The following is a 21,041-nucleotide window of genomic DNA, read 5'->3' as shown; positions in this document are numbered from 1 at the left end:
GTATAAAAAGACTGATAACCAGTGGTGGAAGAAGTACTCTGAGCTTTTACTTAAGTAAAAGTAGTAGGTCAATACTGCACTGTTGAAATACTATGTTGCAAGTAAAAGTCCTACATTCAAAATGTCACTTAACTTAAAGTAAAAAAGGTAAAAAGCAGTCATTATGCAGAATGGTCCATTTCAAAATATTGGATTATTAGATTATTATTATTGATAGACTTATGTAAATTTCAATTTAATGTTGCGCTGAAAAAGATGAGTCCAATTTGGTTTACTTTATATACTTCTGTGTAGCTTCATCTATTACAATATATGTTATTTCTTTTGTTGATCATATTGTGTTAATAATCTGAATCTTTAAAGGAACTAGTAACTCAAGTTATCAGTTAAATGTAGTGCAGTAAAAAGGACAATATTCCCTCCGAAATTAAGTGGAGAAAAATTATAAAGTAGCATAAAATGGAATTACACAAGTTATGAACAAGTACCTCAAAATTGTACTTATGGACAGTGCTTGAGTATATCTATTCCACCACTGCTGTAAAATGCATGGGTGGGTCCTGCAACACTAATGTATTTGCAAAATAGTGTTCAAACACTATTTGCACAATGCTGTTACACTCACTATTTTGTCAATATTTGCCACACTAGCCATAATTGCACCATTTTATTTCTGTAGGATCTTTGCTTTTATTTCATTGATTTAACATTTTGTGTCGTCTCTCTGTTGTTTGTTTGTTTTGTGTGTTTGTTTGCTATGTTTTACACGGTTCTACACTGTGTAAAAACTATTGATGTGTTTCACTGCAAATATATTATGATTTACATGGCTACATATTTCCTATTAAAACACCTTTACAGTAAGCTAGTGTCATACCACTTGATTTGAATTGTCCCTATATGCAACAGACTTTGTGTTATGGCAAGCCCTTTGGTAGAATGTGTAAAATGTGCACTTTGTTGTAAACTCATAAGTGTAGTGTTTTACCTTATCCAGAGATGGTTTACCAACCAGGCAAAGTGGGCAACTTCCCCAATGTGCTATAATATCTTATTAGAAACTGAAATAATAGGGGGGCTTAATGCAACATCTGCATTATACCTCTTGGGGGCCCCATGCTGTAGATGAGACCTGAGTTGCAAACGAATTACAAACACAATTTACAGAGAGTGAGGTCAAATTGGTGAAGTATTTTAATGTTGTCTAAATACCTACATAAAAAGTTGTGCTTTTACTTTGAAAAAAACGTGCAACGTGAAGTGTTGACGTGTTTGTCGGGAGCTTTACGCGGATGCAGGAGTAAAAGAAAAAAAATTGACAATAAACATATCGTATGCTTCCGACAAAAGTAGGGACGATTCGTGCGGCAGTCTGAAGCGACAGATGAGCAGTGACCCCGTCGTGTCAGGAAGGCGTCCTGTGAAGCTCTGCGGTCTCTCACAGCTGTCCTGACTCGGTGAAATGGAGCATATCCGAACGCCAAAGGTAGCTAACATTTCTAGCTAATCGCGAATGGATGAGATGCACTCAGCAGCTCGGCCTGTCTTCTGGGGACTTCTGCCGCGATCGAGTGTGGTTACATTTACCACATGTCACTGTTTAGCCTACGTGTTTGTGGATCTTATAGCAGGTGTTGCCAGCAGTTTGACGTGTCACACAGACGTGACGAGCATCAATGAGCTGTTTGTTTCTCCCATACTGGGTGCAGCTCTTGGTAATGTTGCTACCTGCACGCCCTATTATTGATTTATCAAGCCAGACAGTGCATCCGGTGTGACATTGGTGAACTGTTAATAGTGTTTGTAGGTGTTCACACTCTTGGATTGGCTGTCGTTTTTTACATTTATGTTCGCAGAGGCGATTCTAGAGTGTGTTGGGGGCCCCGGGCAAAAATTCACCAGGGGCCCCCTTCACCCAGTATAGGGATACATACCTTCAGATTAAAGCAGAGACAGATTAGCACTTTACACTCCTAATCGTTGTTCTTTCAAATCCAGAATGCTGGAGTACAAAGACAACACAGTGGGAGACGTGTCCCTGTCCAAATACTTATAGATTGCGTCCTCAATGGTTCCGGGGGCGTTCCCTTGACATTAACGACTGTGGCTCACAGCTTGACACACGCTTTAGACCCACACCTACTAGGCTAATCTATTCTAGTGTGTGTATGTTCATTGGTGAGCTTTCTCCGTCTCGTTAGGACACTCATTTTCAAAGCTCCAGGATAGTTATACGTTACAGCCAAGCACATGATTCTTTGTGGACATAGTTGTCTATAGAGTGAGGGATGTGCTGGGATCAAGTGGGTGTGATTGCATGCAGACTGGGTGTGGCCCTTCTGTCTCAAGTCTTCTCTGTTGTTTGCTTGAATAAAACACAGGAGGAGGGCTTTTATTAGCCTCCAGGAAAGCAAACATATGCGTTTATTCCATGTATAAAAAAATCAAAACAAAACAAAAAAACGTTGATGATGTTGTTTTTAAGCTGTATTAACTCTGGGATCAACCTGCTACAGAAATACCTTGATGTTACTTTTTAAAAGATTCACTTGTGGAAAGAAATGTTGAGCTATGTGGGGAATATGGTATTTAAAATAACTTTGAATTAACGTCACATAGTTTAGAATGGATTGTTAGTTTCACTCACACACACTCCCGACTTCCAGTATGTAATAAGGAGCCTGTCTGTGATATAGCTGTGTCCCACTGGTTGCTGGGAGACCAAGATAGGCTCTATTATTTCATCATATCAGAGAACGACAGGAAAAGGGAAACAAAGAAAAGAGGATGTCTGAGTCAAACAGATGATGAATCATGGATTTGGGCTGTTTGCTGCTGTCGCTGCTAACTGTCTAAATAGCCCTTTCGCCACAGAGGGGAACTCACTAGTAACAATCGGCATACCAAAAAAAAATATTTACAACTCTTATTCGAATGGATTTCAGTCCTCCAACTGTATTTGATTTGTAGAATACATCATGTTGGGAAAGATCTTGTGAAAGCCTGCGATGTGTATTTGGTAGCCTAATACTGTGTAATATGCACACATTAATGAAGTGCATTCATCCTGAACTGAAGGTTTTCCTGGCCAAGTCTTATTTAATGGTTATAAATAGGCACTCTGACCACCAGAGGCATTAAAACGTGTATCAAAAGATTCAAGATTCAAGAAGCTTTATTTATCCCGAGGGAAATTATTTTGCAACAGTTTCAATACAAAGGTGGGAAAGGATCAGAGTAACAATAAGCATAAACATAAATCAAATCAAAATAAAGCTGACATCAGATAAATCAAGCAATGAACTAAGTGTGACAGAGTGCAACAGACATCGTGGTTAAGCGTAGGTCTATACAATATACAATACGCACTGTTCAGTTTAGCAGCAGATTGTAATGAAATAAGTACAAACTAATAAGTGAGAAGGAGCGATAAGTTATAAGTGTTAAAAATGTTAAAAAATGTAGCAGCATTTCCTACAGAACTATAAGCGAGTGGATCATAACTTCTTCCTGTGTGAAAATGTGTGACTTGAGTAAATGTTCTACAGTGCAGCATGTGCAGCATCAGTGTTTATGTGCATGGAAGAGTTGGGGGCACTGCAAGGCATTCACATCAGCAGTATGAGAACACATTTTGAGCAAGTGACAAAGGAGAAAATAGAGAAATAAATGGTTGACTCGAGGTGCCAGCAGTCAGTCCACAAATTTTTTTTTCAGAATCGGATGGTTCACGGACATGAACATCACATTTGTTACACTGTTCAGTCAGTGTACCCTAATGAGACATCCTTCCCATATCCAGAAATAATTTGTGACTTTGATTATAATGGAGCTGGAAGCTGAAAGGCAGGTCCAGGTAGTCAGGGTTAGGTGGTGTGCCAGCTTGAGCCAGTGTGACACCTGTTAACCAGTTCTTCTTTTCACTATATCTATACTAGAACCATGACCTGCTGATTAATTCATTTACTACTGGTTTGTGTGTGTGTTTGCAGGTGGAGCAGGTGCGTCTGTTGGATCGCTTCAGCAACAAATCCATAAATGGCACACTGTACCTCACAGCTACGCATCTCATCTTCGTGGAGAGCAGCTCTAACAACACAACGTCAGCCGCTCAGGAGATCTGGGTGAGTAGTTTTGGGGGGCTGGCTGCATCCTGCCGATGATGACAGATGTCATTCACGGTCCATTACAAATGGATCTAACCACGATAAATGCATTGTTAGTTGTTATAGTTATGCTAACCATGCTGGGTGTTGTATACCACAGTAGTGCAGGGGTAGATGCAGAATGGGAGGACTTATACAGTGGAAACTGTTTTTTTTGTGGGATGGTACAATTACAAACTGGGTGCTAATTTGACAAAATGGACTTTCTTTTAAACGTTTCATTGACTTTTTATTCATCTCTAAGATATATATGTATGCACTCTTACACCGGAAGCACTTATGCAGTGTAATATTGCCAGTAGCTTCTCGCAAAGTCATTGCTGCTGCACACTGTCAGACACTCAGCATCACTACCGCAAGAAAGTCTGCAACCAAATGGTGTGTGTTAGGCAAAAGGAGAGAATATGCAATATATGTGTGTGGTAAGAGGAAGTAGGGTTGAGGCTCAAAAGCCTCATTATATAGTAGCAAGGTGTGTGTGTGTGTGTGTGTGTGTGTGTGTGTGTGTGTGTGTGTGTGTGTGTGTGTGTGTGTGTGTGTGTGTGTGTGTGTGTGTGTGTGTGTGTGTGTGTGTGTGTGTGTGTGTGTGTGTGTACTGTTGTCATCCTGATTGGTTTACGGTCGGTCGCCAGTTTTTTTAAAATGCTGTTAACATTGCAATATTGTTCTTGTCAATGCACGATCTGAGGTGCGCATGTGCAGAATTGCAATGTTGGGTATGCACGGAGAAATATTTTACTTTCTTGTATCCTGTTATGAGACGGAGTGAAAATAGCACCCTCAGCATTTAGATAGCCACATTTGCTGGTCTGCATTGTGGAGAGGTTAGCGTGGTTTAAAATGCTTTGTGCAGCTAGATCCCGGTGCCGTGACCTCCTCCACGACCATCCTTCCTGCTTCATGTGCTGAGAAATGGGAACATTTTCTCTTCCTCTGTGTTTTGACTCCGGTGCAGAATGCAACATTGTCTCCAGTGTACAGCAGGTGCCAGCGTACTGTACATGTCTGCATTTGTGCAGGCAATTTAGAATCCGTCTGCCAGAGGGAGAGAGAGTTTGTACGAATGGTATTGAGCCTCATAAAATATTAAACAGTTGGGTAACTGTCTGTCTCAACAGCTGGTGAGATCAGCATATGCTTTGTGTTTGTGCGAGTGTGTCAGTGTCTGTTTCACCGGCCTTTACAAATGCTGATGAATGTGCATCTTAATGATGTGTCATGGCTGGAATCCCTCTGGCGCTGCCCTCGTTGAATATTATGGTGATGTGCTGCTTTTGCCCTTCTTGTCCTCTGCACGTTATGCCATTAAAATTTTTAATAATAATGTATGATTAAGTATTTATGTGGAGCAGAGTGCAAGCATTTTTCTCGTGTTCAAAATACCGGTTCTTGAAATCCTTGCACATGTTTTTTTACTATTCACAATGGTATTAATTCTGATAGTCTGATATCTGTGAAGAAAATAACAGTGAATGACTTCAGTAGATATTAAGGCTGCTTCTTGGTGGAATTTACAAAGATTTTGAACATGCTGTCAGGATAAAACTAATACTTACTCTGGCTTTGCTGTGTAACCGAATGGTTTTCTTCTAGGTCCTCTAAGAACATTTTAGAAGTGTAGATTGTAAGCTTTAAATAGGATTACACTAGTTAATCTTGAAAAAAAAAGAAGAAAATAGTACCTTGTATACTATGATTCTTTTTTAGCAGTATACTCCATTAATTGTCATACGATAATAAACAAACATTTCTTTCAACATAACTTAGCTAGTCTAACTCAGGTCCTCACTTTCTCTTTTGCTCCTACACCTTTCCCCTCCTTTGCAGATTTTGCATCATCATATAGCGTCTGTGGAGAAGCTCTCCCTGACCACCACAGGCTGTCCTCTGGTCATCCAGTGTCGCAACTTCAGGGTGGTTCATTTCGTGGTACAGAGAGAAAGAGATTGCCACGACATTTACAGCTCGCTGCTGCGCCTTCTACGGCCTGGTGGGTTTCAGCGTGTCCATCTAAGACCTCTGTCATTATTTGTCTATGTTTTTGTAAAGGCTGTTACACTGGTTTCCTTATCTTGTGTGCAGTATCCTATGAGGAGCTCTATGCGTTCTCCTACAACCCCAAACAGAACGACCAGCAGAGGGAGGAAGGATGGCAAATCATCGACCTCGGAGCGGAGTTTGAGAGGATGGGAGTCCCCTGTGACCAGTGGCAGCTCACAAACGTCAACAGAGACTTCAAGGTACAGTAGATAGTTGGCTGTATCTCGTTGTGTTCTTCATCGTATGTGTAATAAAACTGGTGGGGGGACAGCCTTAAGATCTGATGCTAAAGTAAATTGATATGTTTGGTTGCTCAGTACATAGTCTTTACAGTTACATGGTTGGGAATCACCGAGCAACTCACGACCCAATAAACAAGGTATCATGATACAGCGATTCTCTGATGCATTGCAAGGTAATCAACTACAGTAAATCACAATATCTGTGTAACTGAAAAAAAAACCTCCCTATGAAGGCTAAAATAAGGAATAATGTGTTTATTGACTGCATTTTGGTGCCGGTTTTACAGAAAGTGACAACAGAGCTGAAACAGTGTACAACAAAGGGCATAGAGTCATAGCTGAATGCCTTTTAAATGCACACACACAAGGAATGCAATGCGTCTATGTCTGTGTGGGCCATCATTCCAGTGTAAAATAGCCAGTTGTAGTGAAACATCTTCTGATGCTAAGCTAGGACACATCTTAAGGGATGCACCTGGAGGTCATCGGATGTTTCGGGTCTCTCAAACATCACACACACACATCACACACCCTCGCTCAGGTGACCCAGCTGACGTTGATCAAGTGTTATGTCTTAGCATACAAGATACAACTATGCCTCACTAGATCTGTGTAAATGACGTTTACAGAAAAATAAAAAAGCTAGTACATTAATGCAAAAAAAAGAAAAAATACACATTTTTCTCTCATAAAATAATGAACACGCCAAAAAAAATGACCCATGTCAGTGCTTAACGACATAACCAACTTGTTATATGAAAACCTGTCTGTCATGTACAAGATGAACAAGGTTGAAAAGCCTGTTAATCTGTTGCCCGTGTACCTTCATGAGAAAGAATTCCACTGAGAGCATCTGCATGTTTTGATACAATTACCGATATTTGGCACCAGTGTCAAGGAGGAGCCAATACGATATATTCTGTATCAATATATTTTGTCCCAGCCTTAGCCAAGATGTGACATATCATAGCTAAATCTGCATTAGGACAAACTTTTATGTAAAATACACCTTAGCCGCCCCTATCAGGACCAAACGGATATACCATACAGTCTATGGGATAAACGCCAAAGATCATGTCAACGTGTTTGCTAACTGGAAGGATGTCTATGCACAGAAAGAGATGAAATGAAACTTATTCAGCAAGCACTCTGCACAGTTAAAGCTGAACTTGCAGACTGTTGTTGAACTTTGGCACCGTGCAATAAACACCACCTGCTACACAGACATTATTACCGAGCAATAAAGTCCTGCATACGCTGGCAGTAGTTGTATTTTCTGACGCTTTGTATTACTTTATTATATTTTGTGTCAACTTTATTCACTCCTGCCTGCTCAAACATGAGGCAAGGAATCTCACTGTTGTTATATGCTGGCTTTTAGTCAGGGTGTGGTGGTAGTTTAGGGAATTCGGTAACACAGTGTATTGGAGAAACCAGTTAGACATTACCACACATAATGAAAACATTATGCATATTTGTCCAGAAGAGGGCGCTGGAGTTTCTCAGCTCCAGCTCTGGTATGAACTTCAATCCACTATTTCAACTTTAAAGAAGGGATTACTTGCAGGAAATTGTTGAATATTATGAACCCTAACTGCAGTTATGTCCTGTTACTGTTGAGTAATACTAATACTGATGCTCACAAACCAGGAGACATCTGCCAATATCTGCTGTGTCTGCATATATGTGTGTATGTGTGATGTGTGTGTGTTTTCTGTTTGTTTTTTTACAGGTGTGTGAGACATATCCACGGGACCTGTATGTTCCCATCACAGCCAGTAAGCCTATCATTGTGGGGAGCTCCAAGTTCAGAAGCAAAGGACGCTTTCCTGTACTCACATACTTCTACCAAGAAAAGAAGGTACTGTAATAACCCACTCACAGTATGAGTACAAGCCCTTTTCCACAGTGCTGGAAAAAGTATTTTATACATTTGTTTTATTGAGGTTGGCTGAGTATCTTTGTATGTTTAATTAGTTTGTAGAGAAAATGTGAAAGGAAATAAAATCACCATGGAAATGAACACAGACTGCTATTAAAGTTGTAGAAGAGTACTGGTTTTCAAAAAAAAGTTTTCCATCACTTCATTCTTTTATTGTTTTTTGCAAACTGTTCATTAAAAACACAAAGCCCATTTAGTAAGTCTGGGTGCACTTGCTGTTACACATGCAATACAAAATTGTTTGAGGGGACAAATAATCACAATTCTTTTTAAAGAGAGAAATCCAGTTTAAAGTCCCCCTCCACTCAAAAAATAGTTTTTCTTCTGTTTCAGTCCTCTCAAATGTTTGTTATTTGGGAAGTGTTTTCACATTCTGTTGTCTGATGTTTGTGCACTTTCCTGCAATTTTTCAATTCAAAGGTATTCTGGGCAAGCTTACATCGTACATCACTAAAACATAAACCAGTTTCTGTCTAATATGCAAATTACTATTCAATTATTTCGGACTGTCTAAAAACATAAGAATACGATTTATAATTTTTGAGAATGGTCATAGTTCCCCTTTAATGTCTTCAATATGTGATAGTTCTCCACAAGGTGGCGCTAGAGGAAAGGCCATGTATTTGAAAGGTTTATTACCGAGGTTGTATGAATGTGCAAAGCAAATGTTATTGAAATGCTGTGGGTTTACATAACAAATGCAGCCTCTAAAGGAAATCTCACTGGCTGTCCAACATACAGAGGATTTGTCCTCTGCGTACATATATGTGGTTAAGACATATCATAGAAAACTGCTTATTATATTTTGATACTTAGCCTACAGATAGACATTTTTACCTTTCACCAAAATAATTAGTAATCAGTGGGTTGCAAAGAGGCTGAAAATTTCTGTAAACTTTCCAGAAATGTTCTATGGGAAGTTAAGCTGGGGAATTTTAGAAATATTCAAAATTGGAAATTGGGGGTCATTTAAACAAACTGTGTCATATCCAAACATAAATATAAACATTTTTGTTTTGTCATAGGCAGACATCCATCATTAAACATAAATACCACACATCAAATATATTTTCCCTCTAATATCATCAAAACTTACTTCACTTTATGTAGTCCCCGGGCTCAACATGGGGCTTCAAATGCCATGTGCTCTGGGCTCAAAAATGTGGCCTTCGTAGTCCAGGGTTCTAGAAATCATCTGTGCATGTGATGGAGGAATGCACAGTGCATGTAGGGGGCGTGTCCTCATAGCCTCTGCAGTATGCGGTGTGGTATGTGCGTGTGATTGAGGTATAGCATAGATACTCTCAATGAAATCTGGTTGTTTTAGTCAAAGTGAAACTGAAATATATATATTAACTTTAAGTTTTTGTGAATTCAAGGTTCGTTCCCATATATTCCCATACATTCCTGATAATTCCCATGGAAAGTGTCCAACTTTGAAAATGTCCGGAATTTTGCAACCCTAGTCTAAAGTCCATTAAATTTTCTACTAAAATAATTCTGAGTCGATAGCAGAGGTCCTGCCCGCCTGCTGTCGCATATTAGGAGGATCTTTCTTTCATGTGGACAAAATCTTGTTAGGCCTGGGCAGACTCTTGGGAGCTGTAGTTGTTCAATTATAGGTGAGGGAGTCATAGAGGGAGGTAATGATAGGTGTAATGTGGTCAAATGTTCATGTTTTGGTTGATAATTTAACAGCAGTATTTCATATTTTTTGTCGGATGATGTTGCCCTGACAGGCGGCAGTGTGTCGATGCAGTCAGCCTCTCTCTGGGTTCAGCGCGCGATGCTTAGAGGATGAGAGCATGCTGCAGGCTATCAGCAAGGCCAATCACAACAGCCGCTTTGTCTACGTCATGGATACTAGGCCAAAGGTAACAGCCAAACAAAAACCTTCTTCTCAAATGCTTCAAATGTACTGTGATTCAACATATAAACTGAGTAGCAGATGATTTGCAGTCATTTTGTTTGTGTGTTTTTTTCCCCCTCTGTTTCCCATGTGCAGTTGAATGCGCTCGCTAATCGAGCAGCAGGTAAAGGCTATGAGAACGAGGACAACTACTCCAACATCCGCTTCAAGTTTGTAGGCATTGAAAACATCCATGTAATGAGGACCAGCCTGCAGAAACTGCTAGAAGGTAAAAGACACGTTGCTCGCGCACACTGGCACAAAAATGTCATTGCATTAGTAGTCAGTAAACGGTTAATCTGAAATAACTTTGTGTGTGTGTGCGTGTGTGTGCGTGCGTGCGTGCGTGCGTGCGTGTGTGTGTGTGTGTGTGTGTGTGTGTCTCCCAGTGATTGGGACTCGGTCTCTCTCCATGAGTGACCACCTGGTTGGCCTGGAGAGTAGTGGCTGGCTGCGGCACATCAAGGCTGTTGTAGATGCGGCTATCTTTCTCACCAAGGTAAAATCATTCCCCTTCCCTGCTCCTTAATCTTAGTTTCTCTGAAAGTAATATGTGGCATAAAATTTAAAGGTCCCATATTATTCTCATTTTCAGGTTCGTACTTGTAGTTTGGGTTTCTACTAGTTCAGACACACATAATTGTTTTCATACCGTGTGTCTGAATATACATGTATTCAGCCTGTCGTCTAAGCCCCCTTCCCCCTAAAAACCCAGTCTTCTCTGATTGGTTAGTGTTTCTTCTTCTTCCACATGTGCACCCTTGGCGTCACTGCTGTAATGGCACTGTTGCGTCACTTTCTGACTATATATAGTTTAGTTGTGACATCGCAAAATAAGTTAATAATAAGTTGTCAGCACTCACGTGTAAGTATATAATTTTTTTTCTAATGCTCCAATCCTCTGCTGTCACTCTTCACCCCAGGCGGTGACTGTGGAAGGAGCCAGCGTGTTGGTTCATTGCTCAGATGGATGGGACAGAACAGCCCAGGTCTGCTCACTGGGCGCGCTACTTATGGACCCTTACTACCGCACCATCAAGGGCTTCATGGTACCAGCCGCAAACACTCACGCACATACACACGCACAGTTTGGCACTAGTGAAAACACTTCAAACTTGCTTTTTCTTTACACGTGTCTTCTAGGTGCTGATCGAGAAAGACTGGATCTCCTTTGGCCACAAGTTTGCAGACAGGTTAGTTTTAAACTGGATCAAATTAGACTAAAGATGCAGTCTGTTAGGTTCTGCTCTTTATTTCATAGTTATTTGTGTTTTTTACCTAGTAATAGATACATACTAGATAATGTAATTTTTTTTATATATATACTAGTTTGTTAGTTAGTAATACTTATTATGTGATATGTGTATCCTTAGGTGTGACCAATTGGACGGGGATCCAAAGGAAGTGTCTCCTATCTTCACTCAGTTCCTGGAGTGTGTCTGGCAGCTGACGGAGCAGTTCCCACAGGTGTGTGGGGATGTGTCACAGCTACATGACGTGTATTGCGTTTACACAGGCTTATTTGCCTTATACGCAGTGTGGTTATTGTATTTATTGAAAGATAACTCTTCCCGTAGGCATTTGAGTTCAGCGAGTGGTTCCTGCTGCAGATTCATGAACACGTCCACTCCTGTCAATACGGGAACTTCCTTGGCAACAATCAGAGACAGAGAGAGGACTTGCAGTGAGTCCAGCACACACATTCGCTTGTGTAGAGTTGTTTACTGTACCTCCTCCTCACTTTTATTGCCTGAACACATAACAACTCTTAAATGTATCCATCAGTTCTATATACCTTTCCTGTGTGGGAAACATCCTTGTGCTGAATCAGGCTAAAACAAACACAATTAATTACCAGCCGCAAAAAAGACAATGGTATTGTTTTCACCTTGTGAGTCATCAAGGCAAAATGTGGTCCTGGAGACAGCTCCTGTAACGGGAACTACCACGGAGGCTGTTTTGAGTATTTTGCCAGGTGTTTATGTCTGTCTGCGGCCAGATGTACTCACCCCGATAGTGTCGCAACTGTGCAAGATAAATGTTACAGGTGTGTCGTTGAGTTCAAAATGAAGGCCAGGTTCGAAATGGATGTTATCTGAGCAAAGGAGACAGAAATATGGGGGTAGAAAGTTGGGAAGGGGCCTCCCCACTTTACACCTCTGGCCAAATAACGGTGCAAGATCCAGTTAGGAAACCTCACAGGTTTGTAGTTAATATCAAAATGAAGGTGGAGTTCAAAGACGGGTGCGCTCTGAGCAAGGGTGCCGGAAGTAGGGAAGGGGCTATTGTCCCACCACTTTACCCCCCCTAGCCCAGTCTGATAAATACAGTTTCATTACCTACTCTGCTGCATGTTGTCAGAGCATCAAAAGATTAATGGAGCAAACAATAATTTCACAACCAAATTATAACAAAAATGTAAGTGTAGTCAGACACGTCTTCTATTCTACCAATGAATTTCAATCACTTATACAGACTGTATTTCTGTTACTGATATCTGTACTGGAAGCCTGAATGAAGTCAATAAAACATGACAGAGGCATCTCTGAAAATACTATGAGTGTGAAAGCAACACTATGCGTCTCTCTAACTGCTGTTTTGTGTTGCAGGCTGAGAGAGCGGACCCACTCACTGTGGGCATTTTTAATGAGCGAAAAACAGAACTACTTGAATCCGTTCTACAGCCCCGCATACTCTGAAGCACACCCTGTGCTGGAGCCTTCCACTCTGCCCTACCATTTCAAGTCAGTACACCTCACCTCATGTGTAACATTTTCGAAGCACCGTACTTCAATTGTGCCTGTCTCGCTACAAGGCATCTTACTGTATGTTTCTTAATACCAAAGGTTCTGGAGGAACATGTACCACCAGTTTGATCGGTCCATGCACCCACGTCAGTCTGTCCTCAAAACCGTTCTCACTCTGAGAGAGAACAGCCGCAAAGCAGAGAGCACGTTGCAAGCACTGGAGAATGTGAGTTAGTTGACACACTGATTCTCTCTACAGAGCCTGTATGTTGAAGCTGCAAGTGTATTTTGTTGTTTTATACTTGTACTTGTGTTTGTGTTCTTTTGCAAATTAAATCCCATGGCTTCGGAAGATGAGTTAATTATCTTGTGTGGATAACAAAGTTGTTTTTCTCGTGACATTGGGGGAAACAAACAAACTGTGGAGGAAGAGACCGCCATTATTTTGAGATAACAAGATAATTATGTTATGAAGAATATTGTTGTCTTGAGATAGAAAATTGCAACCGGCTGCCCGGTTACCATACATCATTGTTACTTTCCAAAAACACATTTTAACTGATATTAACCTCAAATATGCTGCCATATTTAGAGAAAGCGGTATATCATTTACTGCAGTTTGTCTTGAGAAACATGGCAGTTATCAAAAGTTAAAAGTTAAATAGCAGCTGCGTTAACGTGCTGTTGTCTTGTCCCTCTCTCTGTCTTGTCCAGCAACTCCACCAGCTTGGCGTTACCCCTGTTGTGACCTCTGACCCCCCCGCGCCTCCTCCCACCAGAGATCAGCGCTCCAACCCCAATGCCCTCCCGCCACGTCCCGATTCCCTCATTCTGGGTGCGCCCATCAACCACAAAGAAGTGCAGAGACAGGAGGACGACGAGCAGGAGGAAGTGGGTGAGGAGGCCACGGAGAGCACCGACACGGAGCGAACAGTGGAGGGCAGTAGTGGCACCGAGAGCAGGAAGCAGAGCTACGGAGAGCTAGAAGGGACATACAACAGCGATTTGGCCAAAGAGGAGCCAGCTGTTGTCAGCCTGGAGTTCGGAGTTGCACGCATGACCTGCTGAGACCAAACGGGAATTGTGGGATACCGAGCGAAAGGCGTGACTGAGTGAGAGGGCTTACTGAAAGTGTGTGCGTGTCGAGGGGAAGCTGTCGTTCTGTGTGAGATAATGTACTGATTACGCAATGGGCTGAGTGAATGAAGTTGTATGTGTGTATAGTCTAAATCTCAATGGAAAGCGTCATTATTATGTCATATACTGCACCTATATAAAAAAAAGCTTGTTTTTTATGAATGTTGAAAAGCACTATAGAGAATAAATGAATAGAATAAGAGAATAAATTCATCCAAAAAAGTCAGTCGACTAGTTTGTTCAGCTTTTTATATAATCAATTTTAACACATGGGCTTGATATCCTCAACAAATAGTCATATTTCTCCACATGAAAACCCACAGAAAATCCCTTTTTTTTTGGCACCGGAAATATTAAATCTAATCCAAGGCTTGAATCCAGCCCTAATCTGAATGTCGTTGGAGCTGATTCTCCTCTAGTGTTACTGAAAAAAAAAAAAAACCATCAAATTCTACATTAGTAAAGATAATCTAGCACTGAAAAATTACACGGCACCAGGATTTGGCACCACTGCCAACTGCATCGGACTTAACGCACTTTTGCTTTAAATAGCTACTTGTCATTTCACTTATTTACCTATCCTGTGACCAAATGGACTGTGATGCTCAGACCCTGAAGACATCCAGCTGTTAACTGTCCCCCTCGTTTATCATTTAATCCTATTCTACATCTTACATTGATTGGATAATCTGATTTACTAATGTGCATTGATCCCAAAATCCTATTGGTTGTACCTGTCTGCCGTGTAAGTGACTGATTATTTATGACAGCTGACCCCGATCACGGTTCGCTATCATAGACACTGGGCCAAGGTGAAAGGTCAATGAGTCTGCGTATCTTAAAACCAGGGGTGGAGGAAGTATTCACACTAGAAATACTCCATTAGAAGTAAAAATCCTGACTTTAAAATATTACTTAAGTCAAAGTTTCATTAGAATTGTCAACAAAATGTACTTAAATAACCAAAAGTGTAAATAATTACTCCTTTCAAAGTATTATGTCTTTTATATATTTATATATGTTATATTCTGTTTGTACCAACAATTAATACATTTAAATGTTGTAGTTCATTGACTTGGAGCCAATTTTAGATACCTCTATATTAGTAGTATATTAATGCATCATAGCAGCAGAGGCTGGCTCTGGGGACATCGAATGTCACCTCACTGTGGGGGAAAGAGCCGGAGCCTGTGCGGGAGGTGGAGTGCTACCAGTTAGAACTGGTGGGGCTTACCTCCACGCACAGACTCGGTTCTGGAACCGTACTCCTGGATAGGGGTTGGACCCTATTCTTCTCTGGAGTTGCCCGGGGTGTGAGGCGTGAGGAGTTTACCCTGGTGGACAAGCGGGTCGCCGCCTTACGCCTGCGGGTGGTAGGGGGGAAAGCTGACTGTTGTCTGTGCATATGCACCGAACAGCAGTTCAGAGTATTCGGCCTTCTTGGAGACCCTGAATGGAGTCCTGCATGGGGCTCCACTAGTCACGGATTGTCTATAACGAACACCATGTTCAAACATAAGGATGCTCATAAGTGTACGTGGGGGAATCATTGTCAATATCTCTCGCGGAAGTCACTGAGGTAGTCAAACAACTCCACAGTGGCAAAACCCCAGGGACTGAAGAGATTCGTCCTGAAATGCTGAAATCTTTGGGTTGGGAGAGGCTGTCTTGGTTGACACGTCTCTTCAACATTGAGTGGAAGTCTGGGACAGTGCCAAGGGAGTGGTGAGACCGGGGTGGTGGTTCCCCTATTGAAAAAGGGGGACAAGAGGATGTGTGCCAATTACAGGGATATCACACTACTCAGCCTCCCTGGTAAAGTCTACTCCAAGGTGCTGGAAAGGAGGGTTCGTCCTATAGTCGAACCTCGGATTGAAGAGGAACAATGTGGATTCCGTCCTGGACGTGGAACAACGGACCAGCTCTTCACTCTCGCAAGGATCCTGGAGGGGGCCTGGGAGTATGCTCATCCAGTCTACATGTGCTTTGTGGATCTGGAGAAGGCTTATGACCGGGTCCCCCGGGAGATACTGTGGGAGATATTGTGGGAGGTGCTGCGGGAGTATGGGGTGAGGGGGTCACTTGCGTTGAAAGGAGCCAGTTGAGGTGGTTCGGGCATCTAGTAAGGATGCCCGCTGGGCGCCTCCATAGGGAGGTGTTCCAGGCACGTCCAGCTGGGAGGAGGCCTCAGGGAAGACCCAGGACCAGGTGGAGAGATTATATCTCCACACTGGCCTGGGAACGCCTTGTGATTCCCCAGTTAGAGCTGGTTAATGTGGCCCGGGAAAGGGAAGTTTGGGGTCCCCTGCTAAAGCTGCTGCCCCTGCGACCCGACCCCGGATAAGCGGTTGAAGATAAATGTAGTCGGGCAAAAAGTACAATATTTCCCTCTGAGATGTAGTGAAGTAGAAGTATAAAACAGCATAAAATGGATATACTTAAATACAAGTACCTCAAAATTGTACTTAAGTGCAGTACTTGAGTAAATAAACTGCAATCATATCAGAATGTGTTGCTTTGCATCTTTGTAGATAGCATATTATAGGTGCTAAAACGTCATGTCAAAATACTTATATCTGAATAAACTATTACTGTAGGAAAGGATAAAACAAGACTGATATGATTAAGGTAAAATCCTTTCTTTTAGTTGTCATACACCTGTATGGGGTCAACAGGGTTAGGTTTACTGGGGCCTGGGGATGTGCCATGTTCATTTAGGTCTGAAGTTCACATTTATTATTTCATCATTCTGTTAAATCCAGACTAACGTTGTAACTTTCATATTAGAGCTCAGAAAGGATTTTCTTGATCTTTATTGGATTGGATTTACTGTACAAGCAAACTTCTTCCCCAATCAGATGATTGCTACAGAAAGACGTGATGTAAAACCTGGAAGATGTCAGCACATACAAGTGTGAACATGTGATATGTGTTTATCTGCAAATCCATGTTATTCAACATTATATTTTATATGTGCTGTGCTGTGTGGCACTCAAAGACACAGCATATAACTTCACAACACCAGGGTGACACTTTACATTCTTCTGTGTCTTATCCAGCCTCTGTGCTGCTAAATACTTTATGGAGTATGTGCTAGCAGCCCCGGCAGAGAACTATTTCCTCCTGAAACACCACTCTCTTGCCGTCCTTACATACTGCAGGGATGAATGGAGTTCTGTTCTTACACACACACATGCCCACATTCACACAGCAATCAGAAAAAAAGTGACCATTGACCTCAGATAGACAAATCAGTGTCTATGATTACAGCTACAATAACTTACTATAAAGATGTGCGTTTACTGGCTAAGTCAGCTTTCTCCAAAGCTCCACTCTTTACAATTAGAAGAACTCACGCACGCACAGTCAATATACACACGTCAAAGAATGAACAATAGGGGTTTTAGCAACCTCAAATCCCCCTTTCATTCATCTTTTACCTCTCTCTTGTTCTCCCACAAGGTTTCTCCAACCTCTTATTTGACCGTAATACATTTTTTTAAGGCAGATATTGGCATACGTTTGATGAATGCTATGTAAGAGGCTTTATTATGCCTTTTTCCAATTCCAAATAAGTTCTAGCGTCGTAGCTTTTAAGTGATGCGCCTTTCTTCTGAATGTTGACAAAGTGGCACGTCAGGTTAATGCACCTCTAACACTATGCCACTAGCCTCTGTTCAAGAGGTCTTCCTGTAGCCTACTTGTGAATGTTACCTCGCATTAAACATTGAGGAGCCTCTTCCAGAGACGAGTTGCTGGGGGGCTCTGAATCATTCAGATGAGTACTGCACGCCATGCTTGGAGAACACTCCAGAGGACAAGGAGCCAATGCTGTAACTCCACTCAACATAAATGCCAGTGGCACTCATGCAAAATGTCTCTATACTGTACACACAGAGAGCCCACATGCGGATGGTACACATGCAGGCTGTATGTGTTTGTAATGTTCAGTAGGTTTGGGTGTCTATCTCTCTTCTACATACAGGACTCAATGTCAGCAGCATTTTTAATTAATATTAAATGGCAACTGTTCTTCTCTGTAAACTCACTACTGCACTACTTTTTAATAGTTAGAAACATAGCCATGGCATATTGCTCTAGAATAGAAGGAATTTTGACTTACAGTCATAAAGGCGCATTTATAATTAATAACATTAATGATGGCTCTGTTCCATTTACGCGTCCTAGTGAGCCAATGAACTGGTAACTGGCACCTAAATGGAACAGAGCGATCATTCATATTATCAACTCCACATGCACTTTTGATGCTATGGTAATTGTCTTCTGCGAAACAAAAAAAAGACAGAAAAATTACAAATATTTAATTGAATGGATAAATATAGCAGGACTAGACGATTATTCTGGTTATGTTATACTTATTTTACTTTATTGTATATAGCTAACTGGGAAAAAGAATAAACATGCTAATAGACACATTGTTTACAGCCTTTGGAATGTAAAAGTGTTTGGGGAGTCTGTGCTTACACGGCTTAACAACAGTTTGTACCACCCCCTGTTGATTACTAAAGTAACAAAACAGCACAGGGGGGTTAATCCCGAGGGGTTTAATACTTTACTTACACACACACACACACACACACACACACACACACACACACACACACACACACACACACACACACACACACACACACACACACACACACACACACACACACCCAAACTATAGTTTAGTTTAATCTGGAGTTGTCCTGAAACAACCTGATTAACATGACCCCTACTGATGATGATGATGATGATGATGGTGTATGTCATTAGTAATGTACAAGCAACTACACCTGTGTTTTTCTTTGCACTATTAATCTTTTGTATTGTATGTGTACTATTGTATTAAATTGATGCATACATAATAGCCCTGGCAGAGATTATAATGAAACTACAACAAGAATATCTTTGTGATTTTACCTGCTGTCTATGGGCTGACACTTGAAGCGTATTGCACTTGTGGCTACACCCCAGCTATTAAATTCATATAGTGTTTTGATTCTTAATAATCTGCCAAGGTCAACACCTGCTGCCAACTGATAAGGGTGTGTGATTTATTTTTGATTAGCCTGTTGAGGCAAAGTTCAGACTATTACATTTGTCATGTAAACCCCTTTGTCTTATTATCTTTGTTAGACTGAGGGCACAATCAAGGGAATTGACTTTTGCTCTATTGTTTGACTTGAGCATGGGAAACCTTATGACTGGACTCAGTGTGTTCTTATCCTGCACAGGTTGGTGACGCAGTACCCGGGTAGTTGTATTTCCAAAGTTAACAATGTGGTGGAGAGCTGGAGCCTTGGCAAGTGAAACAGTGATTATAGAGTCAGATTTTTGATAGCAGCTCTTGATAGATTGCGGTTGCACTTAGATTATTTGTTTCACAATAATTTTGTTGTAAGATTGGCATAGTTTGTACCGATGTTTAAAAGACTTAAGTGGATTGAACAAAAAGGAGAGATCACAACTTTTGAGACACCATCGTATTGATCATTGGCATGATCTCATGATAGATAATCAAAGCTGGATGATAATAACACAGACTTTAATAAATAAAGATAATATTATCATTATCATGATGTGGAGACAGACAATACTTTACAGGACGAGCACCTGCTGTACGGTCACCTTCTTCGCCAAGAAACATAGACAAAAGAATTTCCTTTACCTTGAAATAATTTGAATGTCTGGCACATTTTTGCCTAAGCATAGGTATTAAGATATTTTAATTGCCGAGGATGACATGTAAACCCAAGCAGGTAATTTACAATGATTTGTTGTTCTCCCATATCAGGAAGAACTCTGATAAATTCAGCATCATAACATATTCATCTATCCATCAATCCATCCCTTCATGCATTCCCTCTGCCACACACAAACACACGTGTTTTTAATGGTACATCGATATTTGCATCCCGCGGCTCTTCATGAGCAGAGCACTGAGTGTTTAAAAGCACATTCGGCAGCCACATGCAGGCACAAGTGCACACACACAAGGCGAGATGAGCCATATTGTTAGAAAACAGGACAAGAGAGAGAGAGAGTCAGAGAGAGAAAATGTCCTCTAACTGTCCCACTTAGTGGTGAGCTTCACTCAGGGGGCTGAAATGGGAACCCTATTTAGACAGATGGGTGTCGGTGTGTGTGTGTGTGTGTACACATGTGTGTGTAAAGATAATAGGGTGCATACTTCTTCTATTGCTTGCATGCATGTGTCTCTTTGCTCGTGGTAAAAAGAGAAATAAATTAATCATTAAGGTTGTGAAGAAAGCACATGTTACATTTTTGTAGAAATAGCCATAAGAAGCTTGTGGGCCACAGTTCTTGTTACATACAGAAATAGCATCGTCAATTTTAATAGTGATTTTGACAATATTTACCTCAAAGTGTAAATATTAATGTCAAAGCGGGCTATCTCTATACATTTTTTTGTAGTAAATAGCTATTATGTTCTCTTGCCTGTCCACCAAATCCAACCTGATGCAGGAAAAAAAGGGATTGTGAAGGCTGGTACAGGCTGCCATGTGTATTATAATGGTCTTTATTAGGGAATATACAAATATTGCACACCAGTAGTAATGTTTTACTCATGTTGGAATGATTTAAGCAGCATAACAAAGAGCATTTAAACCCAAAGAACCCTTAGGACTCCTTAAAATCCTTTGTCTCATAATGTGGTAACTGAACCCACTCATCAGTCTCCACTCTTTGCCAGCCATCTGCTGCCCAGAGTCAGCTTCAAGTCCATCCAATACCAGGCTAACCTGCTAGCATGGCTGTAGGGGATTCTGCTATTTGGGTATTTTGATGTACCTGAAAATACACACACTGGAAGACTGGCTGGGCAGACCG

At 41.2% G+C, this 21,041-nt stretch overlaps 1 protein-coding gene across 1 annotated transcript; it reads left to right on the top strand.

Moving 5' to 3' along the window:
• The first annotated feature begins 1,313 nt into the window (after nucleotides 1–1,313).
• Nucleotides 1,314–14,409, top strand: mtmr6 (myotubularin related protein 6). Its single transcript, XM_083935830.1, has 15 exons — nucleotides 1,314–1,486; nucleotides 3,993–4,124; nucleotides 5,994–6,156; nucleotides 6,249–6,406; nucleotides 8,181–8,309; nucleotides 10,130–10,264; nucleotides 10,396–10,528; nucleotides 10,689–10,798; nucleotides 11,223–11,348; nucleotides 11,443–11,492; nucleotides 11,673–11,766; nucleotides 11,877–11,983; nucleotides 12,909–13,043; nucleotides 13,146–13,272; nucleotides 13,761–14,409. The coding sequence occupies exons 1-15, from the start codon at nucleotides 1,463–1,465 to the stop codon at nucleotides 14,112–14,114; spliced, it is 1,977 nt and encodes a 658-aa protein (XP_083791956.1). The 5' UTR covers nucleotides 1,314–1,462; the 3' UTR covers nucleotides 14,115–14,409.
• The last annotated feature ends 6,632 nt before the right edge of the window (nucleotides 14,410–21,041 follow it).

Source organism: Echiichthys vipera (genome assembly GCF_963691815.1).
Source record: "Echiichthys vipera genome assembly, chromosome: 21".
Classification (NCBI taxonomy): domain Eukaryota; kingdom Metazoa; phylum Chordata; class Actinopteri; order Perciformes; family Trachinidae; genus Echiichthys; species Echiichthys vipera.
The sequence above is the reverse complement of the archived record's forward strand: the minus strand, read 5'-3'. Positions and strand labels throughout refer to the sequence as shown.